The 25,335-nt window shown below is 50.1% G+C and overlaps 1 protein-coding gene across 3 annotated transcripts in view; it reads left to right on the top strand.

Annotated features, from left to right (window-relative positions):
* SCN5A (sodium voltage-gated channel alpha subunit 5) overlaps positions 1–25,335 on the top strand; it is a 90,807-nt gene that overhangs the window by 22,972 nt on the left and 42,500 nt on the right. For all 3 annotated transcript variants that reach the window (XM_082348285.1, XM_082348287.1, XM_082348286.1), the window contains 10 exons: positions 978–1,208; positions 2,594–2,657; positions 3,918–4,059; positions 4,562–4,759; positions 5,760–5,939; positions 6,569–6,940; positions 11,923–12,055; positions 13,005–13,240; positions 22,602–22,775; positions 24,062–24,418. In XM_082348285.1, coding sequence (XP_082204411.1) covers positions 978–1,208; positions 2,594–2,657; positions 3,918–4,059; positions 4,562–4,759; positions 5,760–5,939; positions 6,569–6,940; positions 11,923–12,055; positions 13,005–13,240; positions 22,602–22,775; positions 24,062–24,418 — 2,087 coding nt within the window. The remainder of the gene's footprint in view (positions 1–977; positions 1,209–2,593; positions 2,658–3,917; positions 4,060–4,561; positions 4,760–5,759; positions 5,940–6,568; positions 6,941–11,922; positions 12,056–13,004; positions 13,241–22,601; positions 22,776–24,061; positions 24,419–25,335) is intronic.

Here is a 25,335-nt window from a genome sequence, read left to right as displayed (position 1 = left end):
CTGAGTCATGGGCACAGCAGCTGTGGGCACAGCCGCACAGGTGCTCCTAACACATTAACCGGCTGGACGATGGATGGATGGAGCTTAATCTGAGATCTGGCCGCTTTGATGGTGGGGAAGGGTGGGGAGGAGGGATGGGAGGTGAGTCCCTGCTGCTGGCAGAGAAGCCCCCTCGCTCCCAATGCTCTGCTTGAACTTGTGAACTTGCTGTAGGACCGCAGCCAAGTGTCAGACCAAAGGCGTCTACACGTGCTTTTCTGTGCGGCGCTGGCTTCTGCAGGGAGCTGGGCCGTGCAACTAACAGATCACGGCCTCTTAGCTTTGGGGGGTGGGATGGACGGGGATGGGTCCCAGGGGGACAGGGCAGAGGAGGAAAATACAAAACAGGTACCCCTGTGCCTTTCCCAAAAGTGGGGACTGAGCCAGAGCAGGTCCCTTAGGACGTCACCCACCATGGCCTTAGCCAGACCCCCCCGCCAACCTCCCCAGTGCACACACCACATTCCCCTACCAAGAATGGCTGTGTCACTCCCCATCTCAGGATCAAGGCCAAGGCTGTCCATTGCCCTGGAGGGGGCCTGGCCCTCTGTCTCCTTTCCAGGAACTACATTTAAAGGGACAGGCCTGGCATAACTTGGGACCAACCAGAGGGGGATGGGCTTTGAGTGTTTTCTCCCGCAAGCAGACAGCATTCTCCATACTTATTTCATTTATTTGGCTATGGAGAGCAAAGAGAAATAGGCCCCTCTGAAAATACACAGCCAGACTGGACTCCTGCCCCAGGGGGATCAGGACAGACTCTCAGCAGCAGAGGAAAGGGAGGTGTTGGTCTGAAAAGCCCAGGAGAGGCCTCCTTCCCCTGCCCCCACCTCATGATCGCCCCCCCGGCCCGGCACCCCTCAGGCCTGGCCGCTGTCCACTGGAGCAGGGAGCACGGGTGCCGTGGGTGACTCCGAGCTCCTCCTCGCCTCCCCCAGGCCTGAAGACCATCGTGGGGGCCCTGATCCAGTCTGTGAGGAAGCTGGCCGATGTGATGGTCCTCACGGTCTTCTGCCTCAGCGTCTTCGCCCTCATCGGCCTGCAGCTCTTCATGGGCAACCTGAGGCACAAGTGCGTTCGCAACTTCACGGTGCTCAGCGGCACCAACGGCTCCGTGGAAGCTGACGGCCTGGTCTGGGAATCGCTGGACCTCTACCTCAACGACCCAGGTGCTGACTGGCTCTGTGGCCCAGGCAGGGCTTTGTGGGGCCACCAGGGCCGAGCATCTCCCACACAGGCCTCCTTCTGAGGACGTCCAAGCCCTATCTGCTCCCCCAGAGACCCGGCTGCGTGTCAGGGATCCCAGCCCCTGCCCTTTGGGGCTCTGGGAGAGAGGACAGGAGAGGAGCAGATTCAGCACCTGTCCTCCTGACTTCTCGGGCTAGATGGGGAGATAACACTTGAAGAGTGGGAACGATGGAGATGTAGGTAGGAGAACGGCAGCTACAACGTTTGAAGGGTCAGGAATGGTGAGGAGACCAGCCTGCCAGCAGGGAGAGGGGTTTTGCTTGGGAAAGGGTGGGGGGACGGAGCTGGGGTAGTTTGTGAGGCTTCAGAGTAGAGGCCCCATTTGCTTGGCATGGGCTTTGTCACTTGACTTCAGTGATCCTTGTCAGGATGTTAAGTCCATGCCCATGCACCCCAGGACAAGCTCGGTGATTGTACAAAGCCATGTGAGCCCCTCGAGTTGTTTCACTGCCCCGTGGGTTACACTTCCATCCTCCGGGCTGATGACCAGCACCTCTCTTGACTGGAGCCATCAGTCTAGACCAAAGGTAGATGCTGGTACGAGGCCACATTCCAGGCCACAAGGACCCCGAGGGCCGTTCTGAAGTTAAGGCCTCTAACATACACCAGCAGTCCACTTTGGAAAAAAGAAATAGACGGAAACTCAATGAGTAAATTTGCTTGTGATTCAGTGTGGCCACGTAGCAGCTGTTCTAAAACATTTGTGTACACCAAAGTCACCTGGAAGGCTCTGGAAAACACAGACTGCTGGGCCGCACCCTGCAAGTTTCTGAGTCAGTAACTCTGGGAAGTTACCTTTCTAACCAGTTCAGAGTTGATGCTTGATGCTGCTGGTCTGGGGACCACACTTGGAGAACTGACGCCTAAGACTAAGGCAGGTAGTGGGGAGTGATGGGGACTGATGGATGGTCACAGAGTGGAGGTGACAGGACTGATGTCCTACGTCTCATCTGGTCCAGCCCCAGCCATGTCTGAACAAACCCCTGCCTCCTGTTCAGGGCCTCTCTTGACCCAGGTTGGCCCCCTGAGTGATTGGGGCAGGGTCCGGAAGCTCCCTGTGGGGATTTCCTGAGTCCACCTGGGGACACTGGCAGCTGAACGTCGGAGGAGGAGCCAGAGGAAGTCCAGGGAATCAGCCAGAGTTGCCTCAGACCTGGTCAGGCAGAGGGCAGAGGTCAGGCAGAGGGCAGAGGAGCGGACGGAAGACCCCCAGCAGTGGCTACCTCCCCAAAGCCCAGGGTGCAGTTTGGAACCCCCAGGAGTCTGGGCCACACGTGCCTCTCACCATTGGATGCTTCTCTTCCAGAAAACTACTTGCTCAAGAATGGCACCTCTGATGTGTTACTGTGTGGGAACAGCTCTGACGCTGGGTACGTAGCACCCACCCCCCGCAGGGCCACCTCACCCAGCTGGGGGAGTCTCCTCCCAGTGCTTTCTCAACTGACTGTGCTTTCAGTTTATGCCCTTGACCCCAGGGACAACAAGACCTTTCCCTGCCTCCCTTCCCTGCCAGGCCCATGGCAGCTGCCCCCCACCTCCACAGGGTGACAGCTGGGAAGGGGTGAAGAAAGAGATGGGGGTTCGGCTCTTCAGGGAAGGCAAGCAGAGCCTTGAAGATGGGACTGGACTTGGGGGGCAGCCCAGGAAACCCTGCAGGGCCCCACACTAGCCCAACCCTGGCTCCATTCCCTTCCCAAAGCCCCCCAGGGTGGCACCCACCTCCTCCTGTCTTCACTTCCTCCCTCCTCATCCGTCCACCAGGTCAAGAGTGAGTATGGCCTCCACCGGCAGCCTAGACTCTCCTCCAGGGCAAGCAGGGCCTGGACCTGCAGCCCGGGTGTGGTACCCAGAGATGCCCAGTAGCCACGTGCAGCTTCCAGGGCCTTGTGCACACCGGCGCCTGGGTCAGCGTGACTGTCATAGGTTGTTATGGGGAGGGTCACACAGGCTCACCTAAGGGAGGTGCTCTTCGGGGCTGTAGTCCCGCATCTCTGAATATGGAGTTCCAGAGCCCTTCCTGTCTCTAAAGAAAAAGTCTTAATTTCTTAATTTAGGACATTAGCAAGGCACAGAGGCCCCTTGGCTGCATCCTCCTACTTGCCAAGTTCCCCTTGCCCCCATCCTCTCTCTCACACACTCACTCCACTCGTGACTCCAGACCATCACTCCCTCTTTGGGAGAGAGGCTGTCCCCTCCAGACATGGCCGGGCCCCAGCCCATCCACCCTAGAATCATCCCACAGCCCCACGGCCACCTGACCTTTGCCTTGGGCTCCATCCTGTTTACCTCAGCCGCATGCTCCCCCTGTGTGTCTGCACTGTGCCCAACTCCCCTGGGGTAGGCAGGCAGGGAAGAAACCTGAGCCAGGCCCTTGGCACTTCCTCTGGGAGGGGAGAGGCAATGCAGACAGCAGCTGGGATGGTGTGTCACGTGGGCAGAGGGAGCTGGATTTAGGCCTAGCAGCATACAGATGGGTAGAGAAAAGAGGAAGACGATATCCCGGGTGGGAGGCACAGCATGAAAAGTCACGGCGGCAGGACCCCGCAGTGTGGCAGTAGGTTTGTGGAGCTAGCGTCTCAGGGGCAGAGGACCCCTCACAGCATGGGACAAGTCAGTGTGTCTGGCCGTAGGACATGTCCTGAGGGCTACAGGTGCCTGAAGGCAGGCGAGAACCCTGACCACGGCTACACCAGCTTCGACTCCTTCGCCTGGGCCTTCCTTGCGCTCTTCCGACTGATGACGCAGGACTGCTGGGAGCGCCTGTACCAGCAGGTACGTGGGTGCATGGGGCCAGCAGAGAGCTGCCAGGAACGGGCTCAGTGTCTAGCACCAGGGCCCAGGCTGCACAAATGACTAGTCACAAGCGCCCCAGCAGCTTGCCCACTGGTCAGAAGAGAGGAGGCACAGGGGACATTTGAGGGATGGGGACTCAGCAAGCAAAGAAACTTTCATTTTGCTGGTGACCAAGTACTCAGCCCTCTATATAGGATACTCCATGCTCTGTTAGTGGAACACTGGTCCACCCTATGTGACACTTCTTGTGTCAACTGAAATGTTCTGCCTCCTTCCATGGGTGGGGTACTGCCCCCTGTGTGCAGGTCACTCTCTTCTGTAGGTTAGGACACTTCCCTCTATAGGTGGGACATGCTCTACCCCCTCTCCAGGCTGTGGCCATTTGAACCCCTGGCACAGCCAGGCTGGGCAACTTGGGATTTATGACCTTGACCCAGAAGGGGCCCCAGTGAAGATGACCTCCGCCCCCTTGCTCCCCCAGACCCTGAGGTCTGCAGGGAAAATCTACATGATCTTCTTCATGCTTGTCATCTTCCTGGGCTCCTTCTACCTGGTGAACTTGATCCTGGCTGTGGTTGCCATGGCCTACGAGGAGCAAAACCAAGCCACCATCGCTGAGACAGAGGAGAAGGAAAAGCGATTCCAGGAAGCCATGGAGATGCTCAAGAAAGAGCATGAGGTGGGTGAGCAGTGTGGCCAAGGAGCCTCCAGAACAAGCCTTCACCTGATTGTGGATGCCTATAAGTGTGGTGCCTGCTGGGTAAAAGCTGGTGGCTGTAAGTGATGCATGCTGGGTAAAGCTGGCGCCTGCTGGGTAAAGCAAGTGTCTGGTGGGTGTAGGTATTTCCTGTGAATGTGGTGTCTGCTGGGTAAAAATTTGTCACCTGCTGGGTAAAGACAGAGGCTGTTCATGGGGAGGTGCCTGCTAGGTAAAAGTGGTGCCTGCTGAGTAAAGGTGGGTCCTGTGAGTATGGTACCTGCTGAGGAACGCTCTTCCCTATGACCATGGTGTCTTCTGGGTGATGGTGGTGCCAGGTGGGTAAAGGTGGTAGCTCCTGGCTAAAGATGGTCGCCGTGAGCCTAGTGCATGCTGGGTAGAAGAGAACCATGTGTCCATAGACATAGTTTATCCTAGTCAAGGGATACCTTCTGATGGGGTAGTGAGGAAGATCCAAGGTCGGAGGCCTGAACAGGCTCAGAAAATGGGCACTGGCGTTGCTGCCATGGCTGTCCCCACAGTTCCACACATGGCGGGTGCCAGAGGCTAACTGCAGAGCAGACTTTTTAGAAACCAGGCCAAGGACCTCCACTTCCTTCTCACTGCTCCATGCCACATCCTGCAGCACCCATTTTGACCAGCCGAACCTTCTCGAAGATCCCCTGCCCTCTAGTTCTGTCACTACCTCTGCTCATCAACACCCCCTCTCCCACCTGCCCCAACCCTCCACTCTTCCAAGAACTGCCCACTTCAGCCACTGCTCTCTTCATCCCTGGATCTGGATCTTTCTCAAAACATCCTGGGTCTGTCTGAGCTCACCTCTCCATGATGTACTCATTTGGGGGTGAGTGGGCAAGTCCACTTAACTGTTGGGGAAAACGGAGGTGCTGAGCGTTGCCTGGCCTACCTTGGCCTGAGGTTGCATCATGTCTCAATGACCAAGACATCCACCGTTTTTCAGGCCCTCGCCATCAGGGGTGTGGACACCGTGTCCCGCAGCTCTTTGGAGATGTCCCCTTTGGCCGCAGTAACCTCTCACGAGAGAAGGAGCAAGAGGAGAAAACGAATGTCTTCAGGGTCGGAGGAGTGTGGGGATGACAGGTTCCCCAAGTCCGACTCGGAGGATGGTCCCCGAGCAGTGGTAATCCCCGGCCGTGGCTCTGGCCCTTTCAGGGTGGATCCGGCATGAAAAGGCCATCGTGCTAGGCCCCTGGTGCTGTCACAGCCCCAACGGTTGCTCCCCAAGGAGAATATTCCTTGAGCCCCCTCCCAGCCCCTCCTGTTTCCCATGGCCACTCTTAGAGTGGAGGAGCCCTGGGCAGAGGGATAGGGTAGGTTTGGGTGTTAGGATATCCCCAACCTCAGCTAAGTCCCCAGTATTGGGGCTGGGACTGAGGGACTCCCCATGGTGTGGATTGGCAGGAGCTCAAGGACGTGCCCAAATGAGTGAGGGACGTGATTGATTGCCCCAGGCCCTGCTTGGGCCAGGTCTGTCTGCAGGGGCCTTCCTGCCCCCTTCTCCCCCAGATAAGCTTCAATCTCAAAGCCCCAGAGGCACAGGCTTCAGGTGAGCAGAGATCCCAGAAGATGCAGGATTGCCTCTAACGCTGCACCCCTCCTCTGAGCACCCCCGGCTCAACCCATCCAGTTCCTATGTGGCTGACAAAAGCCCTCAATGCCCCAAGTTGAGCTGGGGCCAAAGCCACAAGTGATAAGCTGGGAGCACGAGAAGAACCGTCTTGGTCATGCCCCCTCTCTGTGTGCCCTCAGAATCATCTCAGCATCACCCACGGCCTCAGCAGGACCTCCTTGAAGCCACGCTCCAGCCATGGAAGCATTTTCACCTTCCGCCGACGGGACATGGGTTCTGAGACAGATTTTGCAGATGATGAAAACAGCACAGCCGGGGACAGTGAGAGCCACCGCACATCACTGCTGGTGCCTTGGCCCCTGCGCCGGCCTAGTGCCCAGGGACAACCCAGTCCCGGAAGCTCAACTCCAAGCCACGTCCTCAATGGCAAAAGGAACAGCACTGTGGACTGCAACGGGGTGGTCTCCTTGCTGGGGGCAGGCGACCCTGAGGCCACTTCCCCAGGGAGCCGCCTCCTCCGCCCTATGATGCTGGAACGCCCCCTGGACACGGTGAGTCCGCCCCGCCATGCAGTGCCAGGCAGGTCCCATCTCCCAGACTGGTCACCAGAGCCAGGTCTAAAAATACTTACCAAGTATTTACTGAGTGCCTATTGTGTACTGAGCTCTGGGGGTGAATAAGCCTACCAAAAAATCTCTGCTTCCTAGAGCTTCCAGACAGACAAAAGTTAAAGAAAGAAGAAAAATGTGTATGTATGCATATATGGTATGTAATGATGATAAACAGGGATGACAGTTAAATACTTAGCAGCTAGTAAGGCATGGGCACTGAGACGCTGTGGTGACACAGGACCAGTGCCCTAGAGGTCCTGTGTGTGCCAGGTGTGAGCCCTGGAGAGTTGCAGATCATGGACAATCTGGAGAAGGGCCAGAGTGGCAAGGGAACACTTCTGAGCTTCTGGGCAACAGTTATTCATCAAGTTCAAAATATTTCAGCACTTTACAAACTGATAAATGTCAAGTAATATTAGCCCAAGCTCTAAGTACTGTGGGAGGACAAAAGTGGGGAAGAGGGAAAGGGAAACCCCCTTATTACAAGGCATTTAAACAATGACCTGAAGGAGGCAAGGAGGGGGGAACCAGGTGAGGGGTGGTATAGCAGAGGGGTTAGCACCCAGATTCTGGAGACAGACGGGGTTTGCTTACCAGCTGGATGGCTGTGAGCAAGTTATTTTATTTCTCTGTGCCTCAGGTCTCTTGTCTGTAAAATGGATTTAAAATACCCACCTCAGGGACTTCCCTGGTGGTCCAGTGGTTAAGACTCCACACTGCCACTGCAGGGGGCGCAGGTTTGATCCCTGCTCAGGGAACTAAGATCCCGCATGCCACGCAGTGCAGCCAAAAGATAAAATAAAATAGTAAAATAAAATAAAATATCCACCTCAGGATCGAAGCCAGGATGAATGGGCTAATATGCGTAAAGCAATCAGGACACGCATGAGTACGTTGATGTGGTGATAATGTTGTAGTAACATACTGTCATTGCATCATCTGGGGGAAACATGTTCCAGGCCTAAGGAACAGCAAGTGCAAAGGCCCTGAGGCAGAAGCATGCCTAGTGTATTGGAGGAAATGCCACGAGGGCAGTGTGGCTGGAAACCAGGGAGTAAAGGGGAGGGGAGTTGGAGCAACTGTCAGAAAGGTGATGGGAAGGGAGAGCCAGATCATGAGAGGCCAGTCAGAGCTTTGATCACTCAGTCAGCCTATCCCATGACAGGCTGATGTCTGCCCAACCAGTCACCGAGTACCCTTGCTGACCCCTGCCCCCAGCACAGGGCTCAGAGCAGTCCACCCAGGAAAAGGGCAAATGTGGGTCTCAGACCCTGAGGCCTGCAGGAGGTGGAGGAGGGCAGACCTTCTGAGGAAGTAGGACAAGACAGGGAAACCTGATCAGGAAGGTGGAAGCAGGCTGAAGAGGGGGCTCACAGCCAGATGGCCTGTTTTGCTCCAGCTCAGGCACTTGCTCTAGCTGTGGGACTTTGCACAGGCAATTAATCTCTCTGTGCCTCAATTTCCTCATCTGTTAAGTGGAAATAAAAATAATATCTACATCAGAAGGTGGTGGTGAGGACTAAAAGTGTTAATACCTGTCTGGTGCTTAGACCAGTACTTGCCTCATGTTCAATAATTATTATTATTATCTATGATTGTTATTATTGAGCAGGATGGAAGGAGTGAAGACTTGGGGCCCTCATGCTCCTCTGGAGCAGGGAGTCAAGGAGAGGGTCCTGGGAACGCACTGGGGGCAGACCATAGCTTCTGGGTGGGTCTGGGGACCCACCTGGCCATTACCTGGAGGGTGGGGGTCTGGCTTCCCAAGAACACAGATTCCCAGTTGCTGCAGGTCCAGCCCTGGAGCCTCAACCTTGTGGAATCAGGTCAGCAGCTGGAGCGCTAATAGAATTTCCTAATCTCATTAGGGAGAAAATCATCTCATTGTACTGCACATGTCGGGAGGAATCCAAGTTCAAACACTTCATTACCAGGAACTCTGACTTCACCCATTCTCACTTCTGTGGGGCCCATTTATAACCTTAAAGGGATTAGCAGGCCAAGGGGGTTATCTGCAAAGTTAAAGGAATTAGTGAACCAAGATGGAGATGTTGAAAAGTTAAAGAGATTAGCAGGCTGTAGACCCCTGGGGATGCCTTCCCTGCTTCAACTGGGTCCCTGGTGACACCTGTGCCCAGTTCTAGTCTGAAAACAAAGCACAGTGTCGGGCACATAGTGGTTTCTTCATCAACACAGGAGGGGGCAGCCCCAACAGACAGCTCACTTTAATTTGGGGCAGAGGGTGAAGGTTTACTTTGCCTGCTGTCTGTATGCGCGCCTGGCCCCAAAGGCAGAGGGAGTGGGGGAGGCACCTTGAACAGATTCTTCTCCCTCTTACCCACCCCCCCCTCCCTGCCCCCGTCATTTTAGGAACAGAGCTAGAACTTAACCCAAGCCCCTGAGTGCCAAGTATTTATCCATTTAACCCATATCTATCTAGTGCCAGCCCTCTGCGTAGAGTGCCAGTGTTTAAGGCTCCAAGGATATAACAGTGAACAGAACAGTCAAGAGCTCTGACCTCATGGAGTTGGCATCGTAGGCAGGAAGACAGAGAGTAAACTGATCAATATTTCTAGGGACCAGTAAGGGTCATGTGATAGAAAGTTGCTAGGGGGAGGGCTGGGAATGGGGGCTATTAGTTAGAATAGGCAGGGAAGTCCTTTATGTGGAGGCGACGTTAAAATTGACCAAAAGGTGATTTTAGGGCGCCAGACACGAAAAATAGTGTTTTAGGCAGAAGGGACAGAAAGTGTAAAGGCGCTGAAGAGGAATAAGCTCAACATGTTTAAGGGATGAGAGGGCCAGGCAGGGCCGGGTGTGATGGAAACAGAAAAGGATATAAAATGAGTTTGAGGAGTTAGGATTTAGGCTATGCAGGGCCTTGTAAGCTATAGAAAAGTTTGGATTTACTCTGAGTAAGGTGGGGGGGAGTTGTTGATCAGAGGATTATCATGATCTGATTTACTTTTTAAGGGAATCCCTTTCAGCTGTGTAGAGAATAGAGGGGAGAGAAGAGGCCAGTTAGGAGGCTGTTGTAGTAGTTTTGGGAAAGAGATGATGACAGCTTGCACTAGGACAGTGTATCAGTCAGCTATTTCCACAATGCTGCTGTGTAACAAACTACCCCCAAAGTCAATGGTTAACAACAAGCCTTTATTCTCACGCTCACTTCTCTGCAAGTTGACCATGGTTTGGCTGGTCTAGGTTGACCTTGGCTGGGCAGCTCTGCCTCAGACTGCACATGGTCTGGCTCCATACTATAGGTTAGGCTCAGGGCTGCTCCCCTTGTCTTTGTCCCAGGCTGAAAGTGTGGCAGCTACTTGGGGAAGCTCTTTTCCTGGAGGATTACTGGAGCACACGAGCAAGGCGGATGGCACAAGCACATTCAAAGCTTCTGTTCACATCATGTCCACTAACATTCCCTTGGCCAAAGCAAGTGTGTCACCAATAAGACAGGGAATTTTGCTTCAGTCACAGTGGGAGAGGAAAGGGTAAATATTTGCTGAATGATAACCCAAACTATCACAGATGGTAAAGGAGAGAAGTTGGGAGAATTTAAGACATGCTTGTGAGTTAAGCTGGCCAGATTTGTAGTTGCATTGGACCTAGGGTACTACTGTTCCACCAGCTACCTCAGCTTTCTCAGGTGCCTCTGCTTGAATACTTCAATGACTGGGAGCTCACTCCCTCCCTAGGCAACACTTCAGGGCAGTCCTACCAATCGCAAAAGCTGACCTGAACTTGAGCCCAGATCATTTTGGTACCCACCCCGGGCCCTGGCTCTGCCACCCTGCGTTGTCTAGGCCCATCTTCCCTCTGACAGATTATAGAGCCTCGCTCTCGCACGCTGAACAGCGCAGTGCCTTCATCAGCCCCAGCTTGGGCTCGCGGACTGTGGTCACGCACGGCCATGCTGACATGAAGTCTTTGCGGGCCCCTCTTGGTTCTGTGGGGGGCTCTGAGTAAGCCTAGGGAATGTCTGCTGCCACCCCCTTCATTAGGACACACCCCATCTCCATTTGTAGGCCTGGTTCTTTTACTTACAAAAATGACGCAAGCACGTTGAAAACAAATCCAACAGTGCAGAAGTAAAAGTCCTTGCCCTTCCCACACAATCCCATTCCCGGGATATAGCCACTTTAACAATTTAGTGTGTTATCTTCCAGATCTTTTTCTTGTTTTCTCATCAAACTGTTTGTCTTGGAAGTGCTCCCATGGGAACATATGTGTAACAGCCTCCTTCTCCTTATTGTCTGCGTCAGAGTCCAGAGTTGGACTGTATCCATAATTGATTTTAATATTCTTCCTATTGATCAGTTGCTTTGTTTTTATGGTATTAGAAACAATGCTGCAGTGAACATTGTCGCATACATATTTTTGGTGCACGTGTATAATTATTTATGAAGTTTGATTACTAGACAAGGAACTGCAGAGCCAATTTAAAATTTTCTTGGTCGATATAGCCAAACTGCCTCCACAAAAGCTCCCACCAGCTATGTCTGAGCATTGTGCTTTATGCTTCCATTAATGTCACCTTAGAGCATGGTGGATTTTTTTTCAGCTTTTTTTGACTCTGGGGAGCTTGGGGTCAATTAAGACTCCCAGATTGTTTTTGCATGTACTAATGTATATGTCAGCATCTGGTTAAAAGAACCTGGTACATGTAATTTCCTGTCCACACTCAGGAATCACCACTAATGAGAGATGGTGAGGAAAAAAAGAGAATGAAGGAGATAATGATTGGCGAGAGGGGAGTTGTTAGCTGGGAGGGAGTTGGGAGCAAAGAAGCCCAGCGCCCAGTGTCCCATCAAGACCCCCATGCTGGCCCCCTGTGACCTCCCCAACCTGAGTCTGGGGCAGCTGCCCCAGATCCAGGCAGACCTCCGTCCCCAGGCTGACGCATATCTCCCGGTTACACCCAGACCACACCGTCGGAGGAGCCAGGCAGGCCTCAGATGCTGAACCCCCAGGCTCCGTGTGTGGACGGCTTCGAGGAGCCAGGAGAGCGGCAGCGAGCCCTCAGTGCAGTCAGCGTCCTCACCAGCGTACTGGAAGGTCAGCCCCGGTGTCATCCAAACACTCCCCGCTTCTAGTCTGAGCACCCTCACAGTTAGCCGGGCCTGAGCCAAGTTCACCCCTGCTGCTTTGCCTGCCTTGGACATCCCCACAGTTGTCCCAGACTTTTCAGTCTCTGTGGCCTGTCCTGGGTGTCTTTTCGTCTGTTCCAGCTTGTTTTGTCCTGGGCATCCTCAGGAGCCATGTCTGTGTTTCTTCCAAGCATCCCCACAGCTGTCCTGGCCTGTCCTAGGTGCTCATTGGTCTCATCCTGTCCTCTCGCAAGCACCCCCATGTCTGCTGGGGCCATCCCATCCTAAGCATGCCTGTTCTAGCTTATCCCAGCCATCCCCATATCTACCCCAGGTTATTCCAAGCATCTCACATCTGTCCAAGCCTGTCCCACTTTAGGCAACCTCACATCCGATCCATCCTGAACTTGGCACCCCCCTGATTTGTCCTCTCCTGTCCAATATGACTTCTGTCCCAGGCATTCCCCCCCCACCCCCCGCATCTGTCCTGATACGTCCCAGATATCCACATCTGTTCCTACCGGTAGGGTCCTGGGTGTCCTTATATCTGAACTTGCCTGTCTCAGATGTTGTCTCAGCCTATACCTCCCCTGAGTGTCCCCAAATCTATGTGGGAGTGTTGTCTCAAGAGAGCCCACATCTGTCCTAATCTATCTTGTCCCAGTTTTCCCCACATCCATCCTGGTTTTCTGTCCCTGTGGCCCTCTTCTCCCGTATTCCCAGAGTAAGGAGCCAGGACATAGGCCACTCTTTCCCTTAGTCTTCCCTGCCCCTCTCTCTGTCCCCCTGTCATGTAGCAGCCCTGTCATATCCTGGGTAGGTCATACATCTTTTCTGGAATACCACGAGTTATATAAGAGTCGGTCAACAAAAACAAACCAGCTCACTGGCTCTCTGCCCCGCCCCCTCCCACCCAGAGTTGGAGTCTCACCGCAAGTATCCGGCATGCTGGAATCGCTTCGCCCAGCGCTACCTGATCTGGGAGTGTTGTCCACTGTGGATGTCCATCAAGCAGAGAGTGAAGTTCATGGTCATGGACCCATTCGCCGACCTCACCATCACCTTGTGCATCGTGATTAACACACTCTTCATGGCACTGGAGCATTACAACATGACAACTGAATTTGAGGAGATGCTGCAGGTCGGAAACCTGGTAAGGGCTGCTGGCAGCTGACTCTCAAATGGGCATCGTGTTGTGAAGGGCTCTTGGCCAGATGGCACAGCCTTTGTGGGTAAGGGAGGAGGGACTCAGAACACGAAAGGATCTTCTGAAGATAGGAGTCACTGTGGAAGACCTTGTGGAAGGAGCCTCAGGATCAGCTTTTGTGAGAGATGTAATTGGGAGTGAGAGGTTGGGGATAAAGATGCCCAAAAGCTAGAAAACAAAAGTGAGTTGAGGGTGAGCCTGAAATGTGTGGGGACGTGAGGTGTGGCAGTTAGTAATGGAGGAGGAGAGTGTATGCAAAAAGAGGCAGTTCTCTTAGGGAAAGGATGGATGGATGGCTGGATGGAGAGAAGGAGGAAAGGAAGGATAGAGAGATAGATGGATGGATGGATGGATGGAGTGAGTAAATCAGGCAGAGCCAGATTTGAATTTTGACTCAGCTCTTACTATGTGACCTCAAGCAAATTACTTAGTTTCAGTAATTGGTACAGTAAGTATTTGTTGAATTTAATAAATGTAAAATTAGTATGACAATATCAGCTTCATAGGAAGCTAATGAGGATTGAATAAGATAATGTGTATAATGTGCTTGGCTCGGAGTTTGATAAACAATAAGCACTCAAAATAAATGATAGCTGTGGTTATTATCTTTGTTGTTGTTATTAAGGAGACTGTCCCTGGAAGTCAGAATGTCTGGGTTCTAATTCTGATTTTTTTCTTCTTGACACCAAATCAAGTCCTAGCTCTTCACTCTGAAGATGGAAAACTGAGGCCAGAGAGGTGACATAGTGATGGCATAGCTGGGCATGTAGCTGTTGTCTCCTGACTCTGGGGGACAGGGTCCTACTGGCTCTGTCCGGGTAAACAAAGGGTCGGCCCTTCTGCAGAAGATCCTAGAGCAAGGCTGCAGAGAGCCCACTGGCCTCTGAAAGGAGCTCCTGGGACCATCACTGAGGTTGAGTTGGGGGAGGGGGTCATTCAGTCCAAGCTCTCTCCTCTTGCAGACCCAGCCCTGTCTTGGTCCCAGCTGCACAGGTGGCCCCCACAGATAGGCATGTCTCCTACACTGTGGAGTGTGAGGATTTTCTTCCCTTATTACTTTCCACATCCAGAACTCTAGATAGTTCTCTACAGGGTCTATTCAAATTTTTTCACAAATGTGAGTCCGTTTTGCTGTGATTCTGCTTTTCTTTTCTTCTTCTGTATACAAACAGAAGGAAAAGCTAGATCTCAGTCTGTAGGAGTCTCGTGGCACAATTGTGCCTGCCTTGTGTTGGGTGGTCTTCAGAGGGTGGTTACGTAGGATTTCAGTTGAATACAGTTCTAATGGAATGTGACCGTTGGGTTGGACTGAGCAGCAGTCAAGGTGATGAAGAGCACTGGTGGCTTCCCTGGAGCATTAAGTTGTGATTGAATTGCAGTTGTGTTAAATTTGTGGTTCACTTATTAGTAATAGGTCATGTCATTGGATTACAGCTCTGTTTTGTTCTGTTTGGATAGCTTTATTGCTAGTATGTAAGGTTTTGATTGTCTTGCAGTTAATATATTCTAGATGGTTTAAATATTAAATGTAAAGAAACAAAACCACAAAAATAAGCATGGGTAAATAATCTGGGTGTGAAAAAAATCCTTTCTAAGCATGTCACTAAAGACAAATTCCATAAAGGAGAAGATTGATAGATTTCACTAATGTTTAGCCCATCATATAAACAAAGGTAAAAGGCAAATGAAACGTCTGTTGCTAGCAATACTGTGGACAAGGAAACCTGAGATGTTTCCAACTATGAAACAATTAAAAATACAGCAAACATTCTTTGACATGCATAGTAAAGTTCATGAGAAAGTAACAAAAACCCCCAAGTGCCAAAAACAAAGAGGGACTTTAAAACCATAGCAGTAAACGTGTGAAATCATTCTGTAGTTGCCCTAGGGGGTGGGAGGGGTGCTGATTTGAGTAATCTTGGGGGCTTGGATTTCTGTGAACACGCAGGGACAGGACTTGTGTTTGGGACAGTGCAGGCAGGGTTTGGAACTGAGCAGCCCCATAAGAATATGACCCTATGTTCAGTAAAATGGTGAACTAAAAAAAATCCACACACTGACCCTGGGAAACAATAAAGAAGGAAGGTTGTCAGTCTCAGCCAGGGCTGGAGGAGGGTGAGGGGGTGGGGAAAGTAACCTCCAGAAGTTTGTGACTATGAATTTGGCCTTATACAGATTTGGAGTTCAAATTTATACCTGGGTGTTCCTGGAACCTATGTCTGAAAAATTAACACACAAAGTGATCCTGGTAATGATAGCTAATACTTGTTGAACACCTAATTTTTTATAACAACCAGTAAGGGGGATGGTATTATTATTACCCCTATTTTACTAATAAGGTAACAGAGGCACAGAGTGGTGAAATAATTTAACCAAGGTCACACAGCCAGGAAGTGAAAGACCCAAGATTCAAATCCAAGCCATTTGTATCTAGAGCTCATCCTCTTACCTAGTGCCTTACACTGCTGTGCTGCAGCTCTAGCTTTGTTCCCGTCTCCCTGCTTCGAGTCAAATTATACTGGAGCCCTTGTCAGTGTGGTAAGAGAAGAAAAAGAAGAAAGAAGGAAGGAAAACATATCTAATGTTATTTCCCAGATTATGTTTTTATCTATAGAAATAATCCAAGAAAATCTACAGAAAGACAATTAGAACCAGTAAGAGAGTTCAGCAATGTTGGTAGGTACAGACTCTACATACTAAAATTAATTCTGCTCCTAGCCACCATCGATGATCATTTGGAGAGTAATTTCTAAAAGTTAACACTTTCAATAGCAATAAAAACTGTGAGGAATCTAGGAATGAATGTAGCAGAAGATTGTAAATTTTGTATGAAAAAAATTACAAAACCATTGAAAAATATAAAAGAATAAATTAGTGAAGAGATATACCATTTTCATGGATGAAATTCTGAATACTGTAGAGATATCAGTTCTTACTAAATTAACCAGGATGTTTAATGTAATTCTGATCAAAATCCCAACACTTTTTTACCCATGGGATTTGAAAAGGCAATCCTAAATTTAATATGGAAAAATAAAGTCTATCAAACAAATTAATGAATAAACTGAGGAGCTTACCCTACCATGTATAAGATATATTATAGGGCTTCCCTGGTGGCACAGTGGTTGAGAGCCTGCCTGCCGATGCAGGGGACACGGGTTCGAGCCCTGGTCCGGGAAGATCCCACATGCCGCGGAGCAACTAAGCCCGTGCGCCACAACTACTGAGCCTGTGCGTCTGGAGCTGTGCTCCGCAACGAGAGGCCTAGACAGTGAGAGGCCCACGCACCACGATGAAGAGTGACCCCCGCTCGCCACAACTGGAGAAAGCCCTCGCACAGAAACGAAGAACCAACACAGCCAAAAATGAATAAATAAATAAATTTATTTATTTAAAAAAAAAAGATATATTATAAAGCTATAGTAATTGAAACATTATAGTATTGGTGCAATATAGAAATGGACCAGTACTACAGAATCAGTAACTCAGAAATAAGAAATGCATATTTGGAGACTTGATAAATAACAGAGATGGCATTATAAATCAATAGGAAAATGACAGACTGTTCAATAAATAAGATTGGGAAGAATAGTTATCTCCTTTTTTTTTTTTTTTTTGGCTGCACTGCATGGCATGCGGAATCCTAGTTCCTGGACCAGAGATCGAACCCACGCCCCCGGCAGTGGAAGCACTGGAAGCATGGAGTCTTAACCACTGGACCATCAGGGAAGTCCCCAGAATGGTTATCTCTATGGAAGAAAATAAATTAGATCCCTCCCCCATACCATATTCATTAATTAGTTGCAGGGAATTGGATTCAACACCTAAAAGCAACAAAATAAAATTTTAAAGCTTTTAGAATAAAAATGTGGAAGAATATTTAAAATTTGGAGGTTAGGAAGGCTTTCTCCAACATACAAAAAGTTTATACCATGAAAGAAAAGGTTGCTAAATTTACCTATGTTAAAAAATTTGTGATATGTGTACAATAAAGGATATGGTAAACAAAGTGAAATCACTACCCCAAACTGGAAATTGATGTTATGAAAAGTATTTAACTGGAAAGACATGGAATCCAGAATATACATTGAATGCTTACACATCAATAAAGAGAAGAGGGACAATCCACTGGCAAAAACACAACCACAACAAAGGACAGAAGAAATGACAGAAGAGGAAATTCAGATAGTTATAAACAAATGAAAAGAAACACAGAGGAATGCAAATTAAATCAACATTTAGATACTATTTCTCACCCATTAGAGAATCAAAAATAAACTTCTTTGTGTTGGCAATGATATGAAACAGTGGGAACTCACACTTTGTAAGAGTGTCAATTTGGTACAACCATCTCAGGGAACAGTTGTACAGTATCTGATAAGTCACGGATATGCATACCCTATAACTTAATTTCAGATATACATATTCTTGAGAAAGTCCCACATGTCTGTACAAGGAGACATGTACAAGAAAGCTCTTTGCTGCATTGTTAGTCACAGGGAAAATTGGAATCAATCTAAATGTCTATCCCTCCACTTAAAAATGGATAAATAAATTGTGGTGTTTTCATACAATGAAATACTGTGCACAATTAGAAGGAATATGTGTACATCTTTCAATATGGATAAATCTCACAAACATGATGTTAAGAATAAAAGGAACTTGCAAAAAAGAACACATATGGCATGGCCCATTTATAGAAACCTTAAAACAATGCAAAAATACTATGCATCAAAACTGTAAAAACATGCATGGGAATGATAAACATCAAATTCAGGATGGTGATTACCTCGGAGTGAATGTAGTTCTATGGGTTTTACCTGCGATGGCAGGTGGTGATCAAGACTATGCAGAAGAAGCCAGCTGTTTAGGTTCATGTCAGGTTCCATCATGTGGGCCAGTGACTTAACTTCTCTGTATCTCAGTTTCCCTATCTGTAAAATGGAGATAATAATATCTCATAGAGTTATTGTGAGGATTAAGTGATTCAGTATATGTAAAGCACTAGTACAGTACCTGGCATATAGTAAATGCTATTTAATTCTTTGCTATTATTTTGAGGGAAAAATGAAACAAGATTTGCAGCAAATATGGCAAAATGTTAATATTTGGTAGAGTTTGGTAGTGGGTACAAAGGATGCATCATATTATTCTATATTTGTTTATATGCTTAAAATATTTTATAATTTTTAGAAAGTACAATGACAAAGATAAATGACAAACCAAGAAAATTGCAATGCACAGTAGACAAAGGGATAATACCCTTAATATATAAAGCACTTTTATAAACAACACCAAGAAAAGGCAAACACCCTAATAGGAAAACAAGTAAAGGATATGAACAGGCAATTTCACAAAAGGAGAAATACAAAAATCAAAGAAATGTCCAACAAAGCAACAGTAAAAGATGGCTTTTGTCCTATTGGATTGGAAGGGTTAGTGGGACAGGAATTAGCATTTTTATGAGGGAAACAGTTATCCCATGTGGTTCGTGGAATTGGTTAAAACCGATCTCTGAGGATCTTTTAGCAGTTATGTGTCGGAGTCTCTAAAATTGCTTGTTGGCTATGCAATTCCACTTCCAGAAATTTATACTAAGAAAATAATTGGGCAAGTTGTTTTAAAATATGTATGTGAAAGGATATTTATTATGGCAATGGTTTTTTAAATTTTATTTATTTTATTTATTTGGCTGCGTCAGGTCTTAGTTGCGGCACGCGGGGTCTTAGCTGCGGCATGCAGGATCTTTCGTTTTGGCGCGAGGGCTCTTCGTTGCGGCATGCAGGCTCAGTAGTTGTGGTGCATGGGCTTAGTTGCCCCGAGGCATGTGGGATCTTAGTACCCCAATCAGGGATCGAACCCGCGTCCCCTGCATTGGAAGGAGGATTCTTAACCATTGGACCACCAGGGAAATCCTGGCAATGTTTTTAATAGGGACAAAAGAATGCCCATCACAAAGAAATGGTTAAACTACTTACGGCACATCTGTACCGTGGAATATCCCACAACTATTTTTTTTTAAAGGAAAAAGAAAATGATGCTGTAGATGATGTTTTAAATGGCATGGAAGGATGTTCACAAGGTGTTACGTTTCAAAAGCAAGTTTACAGTGTGTACAGGATGATCCCATTAAAGACATTAGCCAAGGTCAGGAGAGTTTGGGGTTTCTCAAAAGTCCTCCCACTTCCTGGGAAGCCACCATTAGCACTGATGGCTCTGTGTACCACCTGCCAGGAGTCAGGGGAGGTGGGTGTCCACACTCACAGCCTGCCTGCTAGATCCCAGTGAGCCTATAAATCATGCAGAGCTGTTTGTATCTGAAGCTCCTGCCTGGGCCTGGAGTTTTCAGCAGTATCCACTTGACATCCATTAGCTCTAACTCTTAGAAACCACCTATGGTGTTATTATCCCCATTTTACATATGGGAACACTCAAGGGTCAGAGAGATGGGGAAACAGGCCCAAGATCCCACTGTGGCAGACCCTGCTTTGGAACTCGGGTCTGGCTGCCGTTCTCTGCACGTCTTAAACCATCCAGCCTCGATCTCATGTCCTGACAATGCCAGTGGTGATCCTTTGGAAGGAGTCACACCAAAATTCATGTACTTCTAAAGCAGTGGTTCTCAAGCTTAGCTGCACATTAGAATCACCTGGGAAGTTGACAAAACTCTCGCTACTTGGGTACTCCAGTCCAACTTAACTCGAATCTGTGGAAGTGGGACCCAGGCATCAATATTTTTAAAACTCCTTAGGGGGTTCGAAGTGCACCAAGTTTAAGAACCATTGCTCAGAAAGAGCACTTCTCAAACTTCACATCACCTGTGAGTCTGGTCACAATGCAGATTTGGATTCAGCAGGTCTGGGGCCTTCAAGATTCTGCGTTTCTGAAGATCTTCCAGGTGATGCTGTTGGTTCTTCTGCTCATCACCTCCCCAAAGGCAATCCCCCAGAGCCTCCCTCTGCTGTCTTTTTCTTGCTGACTTCCAACACCACCTCGTATCTGCTATTTTGCTGCCAGAACAGCTGCAAACCTGGGCAAAGTGAGGTGGGGGATCTTTCCTGAGCTCCTTTACCCAGACATGAGTATTAGCACTCGTGGGTCTTAAGCACACACTCACCCTGGCATCCTCAGGCAGTGGCTGGGGAGACCAGAGGGCTGGGGACAAGGAAGGGCAAATCCAGGCCCCACCCTTAGGGGCTCTCAGCAAAGCCCAACGCAGGGAATGCAGCTGGGTGAGGGCCGTTGCTGAGTAGGGAAGGCCTCAGGAAGACAGGGACATGGAACTGGGTGCTGCAGGAGGTCTAAGGCCCAACCACTTGCATGCTTATTCAGCCAATATTGATGGCCCGCCTATAGGCTGGGCACTGTTCCAGGTACAGTAAGACAGGAAAGGTCCCTCCTACTGTGGAGTTTACAGTCTAGCCAGAGGAGACTCAACATACAAACACACAGCTACCGTACAGTATGTCAGGGTGGCATATGAGGGAACAAAAAATAAAGCAAGGAAGAGGATAAGCACAATCGTGGGCGGGGCCCCGATTTTAAGTGTTAAGAAGTTTTGTTGAGTTGATTAGGTGGCTTTTAAGCAGAGACCTGAAGGGAGTGAGTCCTGTGGGCTGGGGAGCGGAGGATCCAGGGAAAGGGAGCAGCAGGTACAGAGGCCCTGAGGAGGTGACAGCGAGGAGGCAAGCGTGGCTGGAAGAGTAGTGGGAGATGGGGTCAGAGAGATGGAAAAGTTATGGGTGCAGGGAAAGCGGCGGAACCCAAGGATGCCTCTTCACATGTGAGGGCAGCCTAGGAATTTGAGCACAGGCTGGAGGATTTCGGGGGCTCTCCCTTCCCTAAGACCCCAGCTGGTGGAGGGACAGTTCTCTCTGGGCACAAGCACTAAAGGGACCACTGAAGTCACATGGGCTGCGCTGATGGGTGGTGCCCTGTATGGTAGTGCAGAAGTGCCCACCCACCTGCCATCCTAGTGCCCTCCCTGGGCCAACAGCAATCCCCTGCCCCCCAGCCCACTGCCACAGGGCCTCGTTTCCGCAGAAGGGAAAGGGCCGGTGCTGGGACCACCAACAGGTGCAGATGCCTCTCCTTCTCTCCTTTCAGCACAGAGTGTCCTCAGGGCAGGTGCCAAGGACAAGGTAACCCCCACTCCTGAGTGCTGATCTCAGTGAGACGCCTCAGCCATGCCCCTGCTTCTGACCTCCACAGCTACTGAGGCCCTCCGACCTCAGGCCTCCCCTGCAGAAAATGCAGAGCCTCCTCACCACCCTCAGGATAACCCCACCCCCCTACCCCAGCTGGCTCCAGGAAGGCCTGATACACAGGCACCAACTTCCTGCTAGCCGCACCCTCAGGGGATATCCCCTCCTCCCAGAGCCATGCGCCCTCCTGCCATAGCAGTTGACACAGCTCAGAGCTGTAGGCCACGGTCGGGGCTGCCTGGCCCATCACACGATGGACTCCTTAACCTTGAGTCTCTGCCGGCTGAAGCTGGGCTGCTCAGGACTCATGAGTCAGTGAACCAGGTGAAGCCCAGCCCCTGCCCACCTCAGGAACATTTCTAGAAGGGAGAGTGGTTGCTCTAAATCTTGAAGGACTACACTGAGTTCATCTGGTTATCAAATTTATGAGCTACTTGACCCCAGGCATATTACTTAACCTCTCAGTGCCTCAGTTTCTGTACCTGTAAAATGGGGTTAATGATACTTTTCTCGTCGGGTTGTTGGACAGATTAAAAGAAACAACGTATGCAAAGCATTCTAGCCCAGCTCTTGGTACATAGTCAAGCCTCAAGAGATGGTGGCTGGTTGTTATCACAGTGAGAAGAGTCAGCATGTGGACAGGGAGGAAGTGGGAACAGCATGGGCAAAAGCCATGAGCCATGAAAGCGTGTTTGTGGGAATGTGTGTATTTGGCGTGTGTGAAACTTCCTGTGGCCACACGGGCTGGAAGGGGTCTGGAGCTGGGTGGTGTCAAGGCCCACCCCAGCTTCCCCTGATCCCAGGTGCCTCCCAGAGCTGTGAGTCCCTGCAGAGCCTGCAGTGGGCCTGGCTGTTTCTGAGGCCCAGGCTGGTGGGTCATGCCTGGGAAACAGCGGAGTTGGCTGGAGGCATCGGGCTGGAGGTGTCCCCAAGGGACCGGGCCATGGCTGAGCAGGCACCCACTGGGATTCTGGGTGCAGTCAGAGCTGGCAGCCCAGAAGGGGGACCCTACAGGAGCAAGAGTCAGGAGGCAGGGAGCCCCTGCTGCCAGAGGCTTTTTCCAGCCTAAATGTTGGGAACCCCTGATTCCCGCTGCTTCCCAGGTCTTCACAGGGATCTTCACAGCAGAGATGACCTTCAAGATCATCGCCCTGGACCCCTACTACTACTTCCAGCAGGGCTGGAACATCTTCGACAGCATCATTGTCATCCTCAGCCTCATGGAGCTGGGCCTGTCCCGCATGGGCAACTTGTCGGTGCTTCGCTCCTTCCGCCTGGTACACGGCTGGGCCCGGCAGGGGGCGAGTGGGTGGGGGCCTGGGGTACTGAGCCACACCCCCTCCGAGGTCACCACTCAATCACCCCTATTGTGATCTTTCATGCCCTACCCAACAGCTGTTTGCTACGTACCCCAGTGCTGGTGATGTGGGGGACACAGAGGTGGGCAAGACAGAGGGAGATAGCCCTCCCTCCAGAGGGGCAATCGGGGTGCCCATCCATCCTGATGATTTGCAAAGCCGTTTATGATTCACCATGCCCCCTTTAGTCCTCATAGAATCCCAGGAGAGGAGCTAGTATTACTACATTCCCATTCCACACTCAGAGAGATGAAACAATTTCCCAAAGCCACATGGCAAGCAACAGGTAGAACCAAGTCTGCTGAGGCTCTACCTGCTGGTTTTGGAATCTGCATTTTTGAAACTTTAATGTGCACACAAATTGCCTGGGGATCTTGCTAAAGTGCAGATGTGGATTCAGTAGGTCTCGGATGATGTCAAAGCTATGGGTCTGTGGACCATGCTTTGAGTTCAAAATGTCTAAGAGGTCCAGGCATGGGGCTAGAGGTAGGTCAGGGAAGGCTTCCTGGAGGAAGTGGCTTCACTTGGGGCTAGGAAGGCAGGCTGGTGGGGGCAAAATAGAAAGCCTAGCTGTGGGTTTTAATTCCGACTCCACTGCCAAGAGCCAAGGGACCTAGACAAGATACTCCACCTCTAAGGGTTGGCTTCTTCATCTGTCAAATGAGGTAATAATAGTGCCACCCTCATGTAGTTATTTGGAGTTCTGAATGAGCTGATCCATCCTAAACATAAGGCCTGGCACAGTGGGTGTTCAATAAATGCTAAACACCAGCTCCCTTTCTCTGTGATGACTGAGAGGAGGGAAAGGTGGAGGTGACTGGGCAAGTCAGGGATGGTTTGAGCTCGCCCAGAAGCATACCTGATGAGGAAGTTTCTGGAAGAGGGACATTCCATGATGGGGCATCTACTGGGTGGTTCCTGGAAGTGAGACCAAGGTGGGTAGGAGGCTGGTGTAGGGACAGAGAGAAGGGGTGGGTTGTGGGGAGGAGTCTGGAGCTGTTGACCTGACTCCCAGAGCAGGGCCCAATGAAGCTGCCCTCAGGCTGTGGAGAGAAGCAATAGTGTGTGCTCTTGGACAAACGAGGAGAAACAGGTGTCGGTGACCTTTAAGGGTGCCCTGGGTTCTCAGGCAGGAGCTGTCGGGGGTGAGGGTGTCTATGGGCAGTGGGAGCCAGAGCCCCTCACAAGGACCCCTCCCTCCCCAGCTGCGGGTCTTCAAGCTGGCGAAGTCCTGGCCCACCCTGAACACACTCATCAAGATCATCGGGAACTCAGTGGGGGCACTGGGCAACCTGACGCTCGTGCTGGCCATCATCGTGTTCATCTTCGCCGTGGTTGGCATGCAGCTCTTTGGCAAGAACTACTCAGAGCTGAGGCACCGCATCAGCGACTCAGGTCTGCTGCCCCGCTGGCACATGATGGACTTCTTCCATGCCTTCCTCATCATCTTCCGCATCCTCTGTGGCGAGTGGATCGAGACCATGTGGGACTGCATGGAGGTGTCTGGGCAGTCACTGTGCCTGCTGGTCTTCTTGCTTGTTATGGTCATCGGCAACCTTGTGGTAAGTTGGCCAGTGGCCTCACACACACTCACTCACCTACCCGTCCATTCACCTACCCAGCTACCCACCCACCCAGTCATCCATCTGTCCATTCACTTACCCTTCCTTCCATCCGTCCACTCCCTCACTCAGCCATCTATCAAACAATCCATCCACCCATCAATCTCTCATCCATCCATTGATTTACCCATCCATCCACCTACTCATTTACCCATCATTCCATCTATTTACTCACCCATTCATTCACCCATCTGTGCACCCACTTACCCATCCATCCATGTATCATCAATCCATCTATTACTTACCCATTCACTCTTTCATCTCTCTACTCATTCATACATCTACCTATCCAGCCATCCATCCACTCATCAATAACCCACCCACCAACTCACCTATCCACCTGTCCACCTTTCCATCGATCTGCCTACTCAGTTACCAATCTCCCAACCCATTTATACACTCACTCACCCAGCCATTCATCCATCAACCTCCATCTACTCATTCACTTACCCATCCATTCATCTATCCATCAACCATCCATCCATCAACCCCCATTCACACACATGCGCACACACCTATTCATCCATCCATTTGCCCATCTATCTACCCATCCATTCATTCACCCACCCATCCATCCATTCATTCATCCATCACCCATCTTTCCACTCACTCATCTATCCCTCTATTCATTCATCCACCTCTACATCCATCTATCAACCCACTCATCTGTTCTCTCATTCATCAGTCCCATCCATCTACTCATTTATCCATCCAGCTATCTACTCACTCACTCATTTAGCTATCCATTCATGCACATCACTCTTCATTTGCTCATTCTTTCATTTACCCATCTATTTACCTATTTATTCATTATGTATTCATTTTATATCCATTAATTAATTATTTTCTCATCTACT

Source organism: Balaenoptera borealis, assembly GCF_965194805.1.
Source record: "Balaenoptera borealis genome assembly, chromosome: 12".
Classification (NCBI taxonomy): Eukaryota; Metazoa; Chordata; class Mammalia; order Artiodactyla; family Balaenopteridae; genus Balaenoptera; species Balaenoptera borealis.
This window is presented reverse-complemented; position numbering and strand designations above follow the sequence as displayed.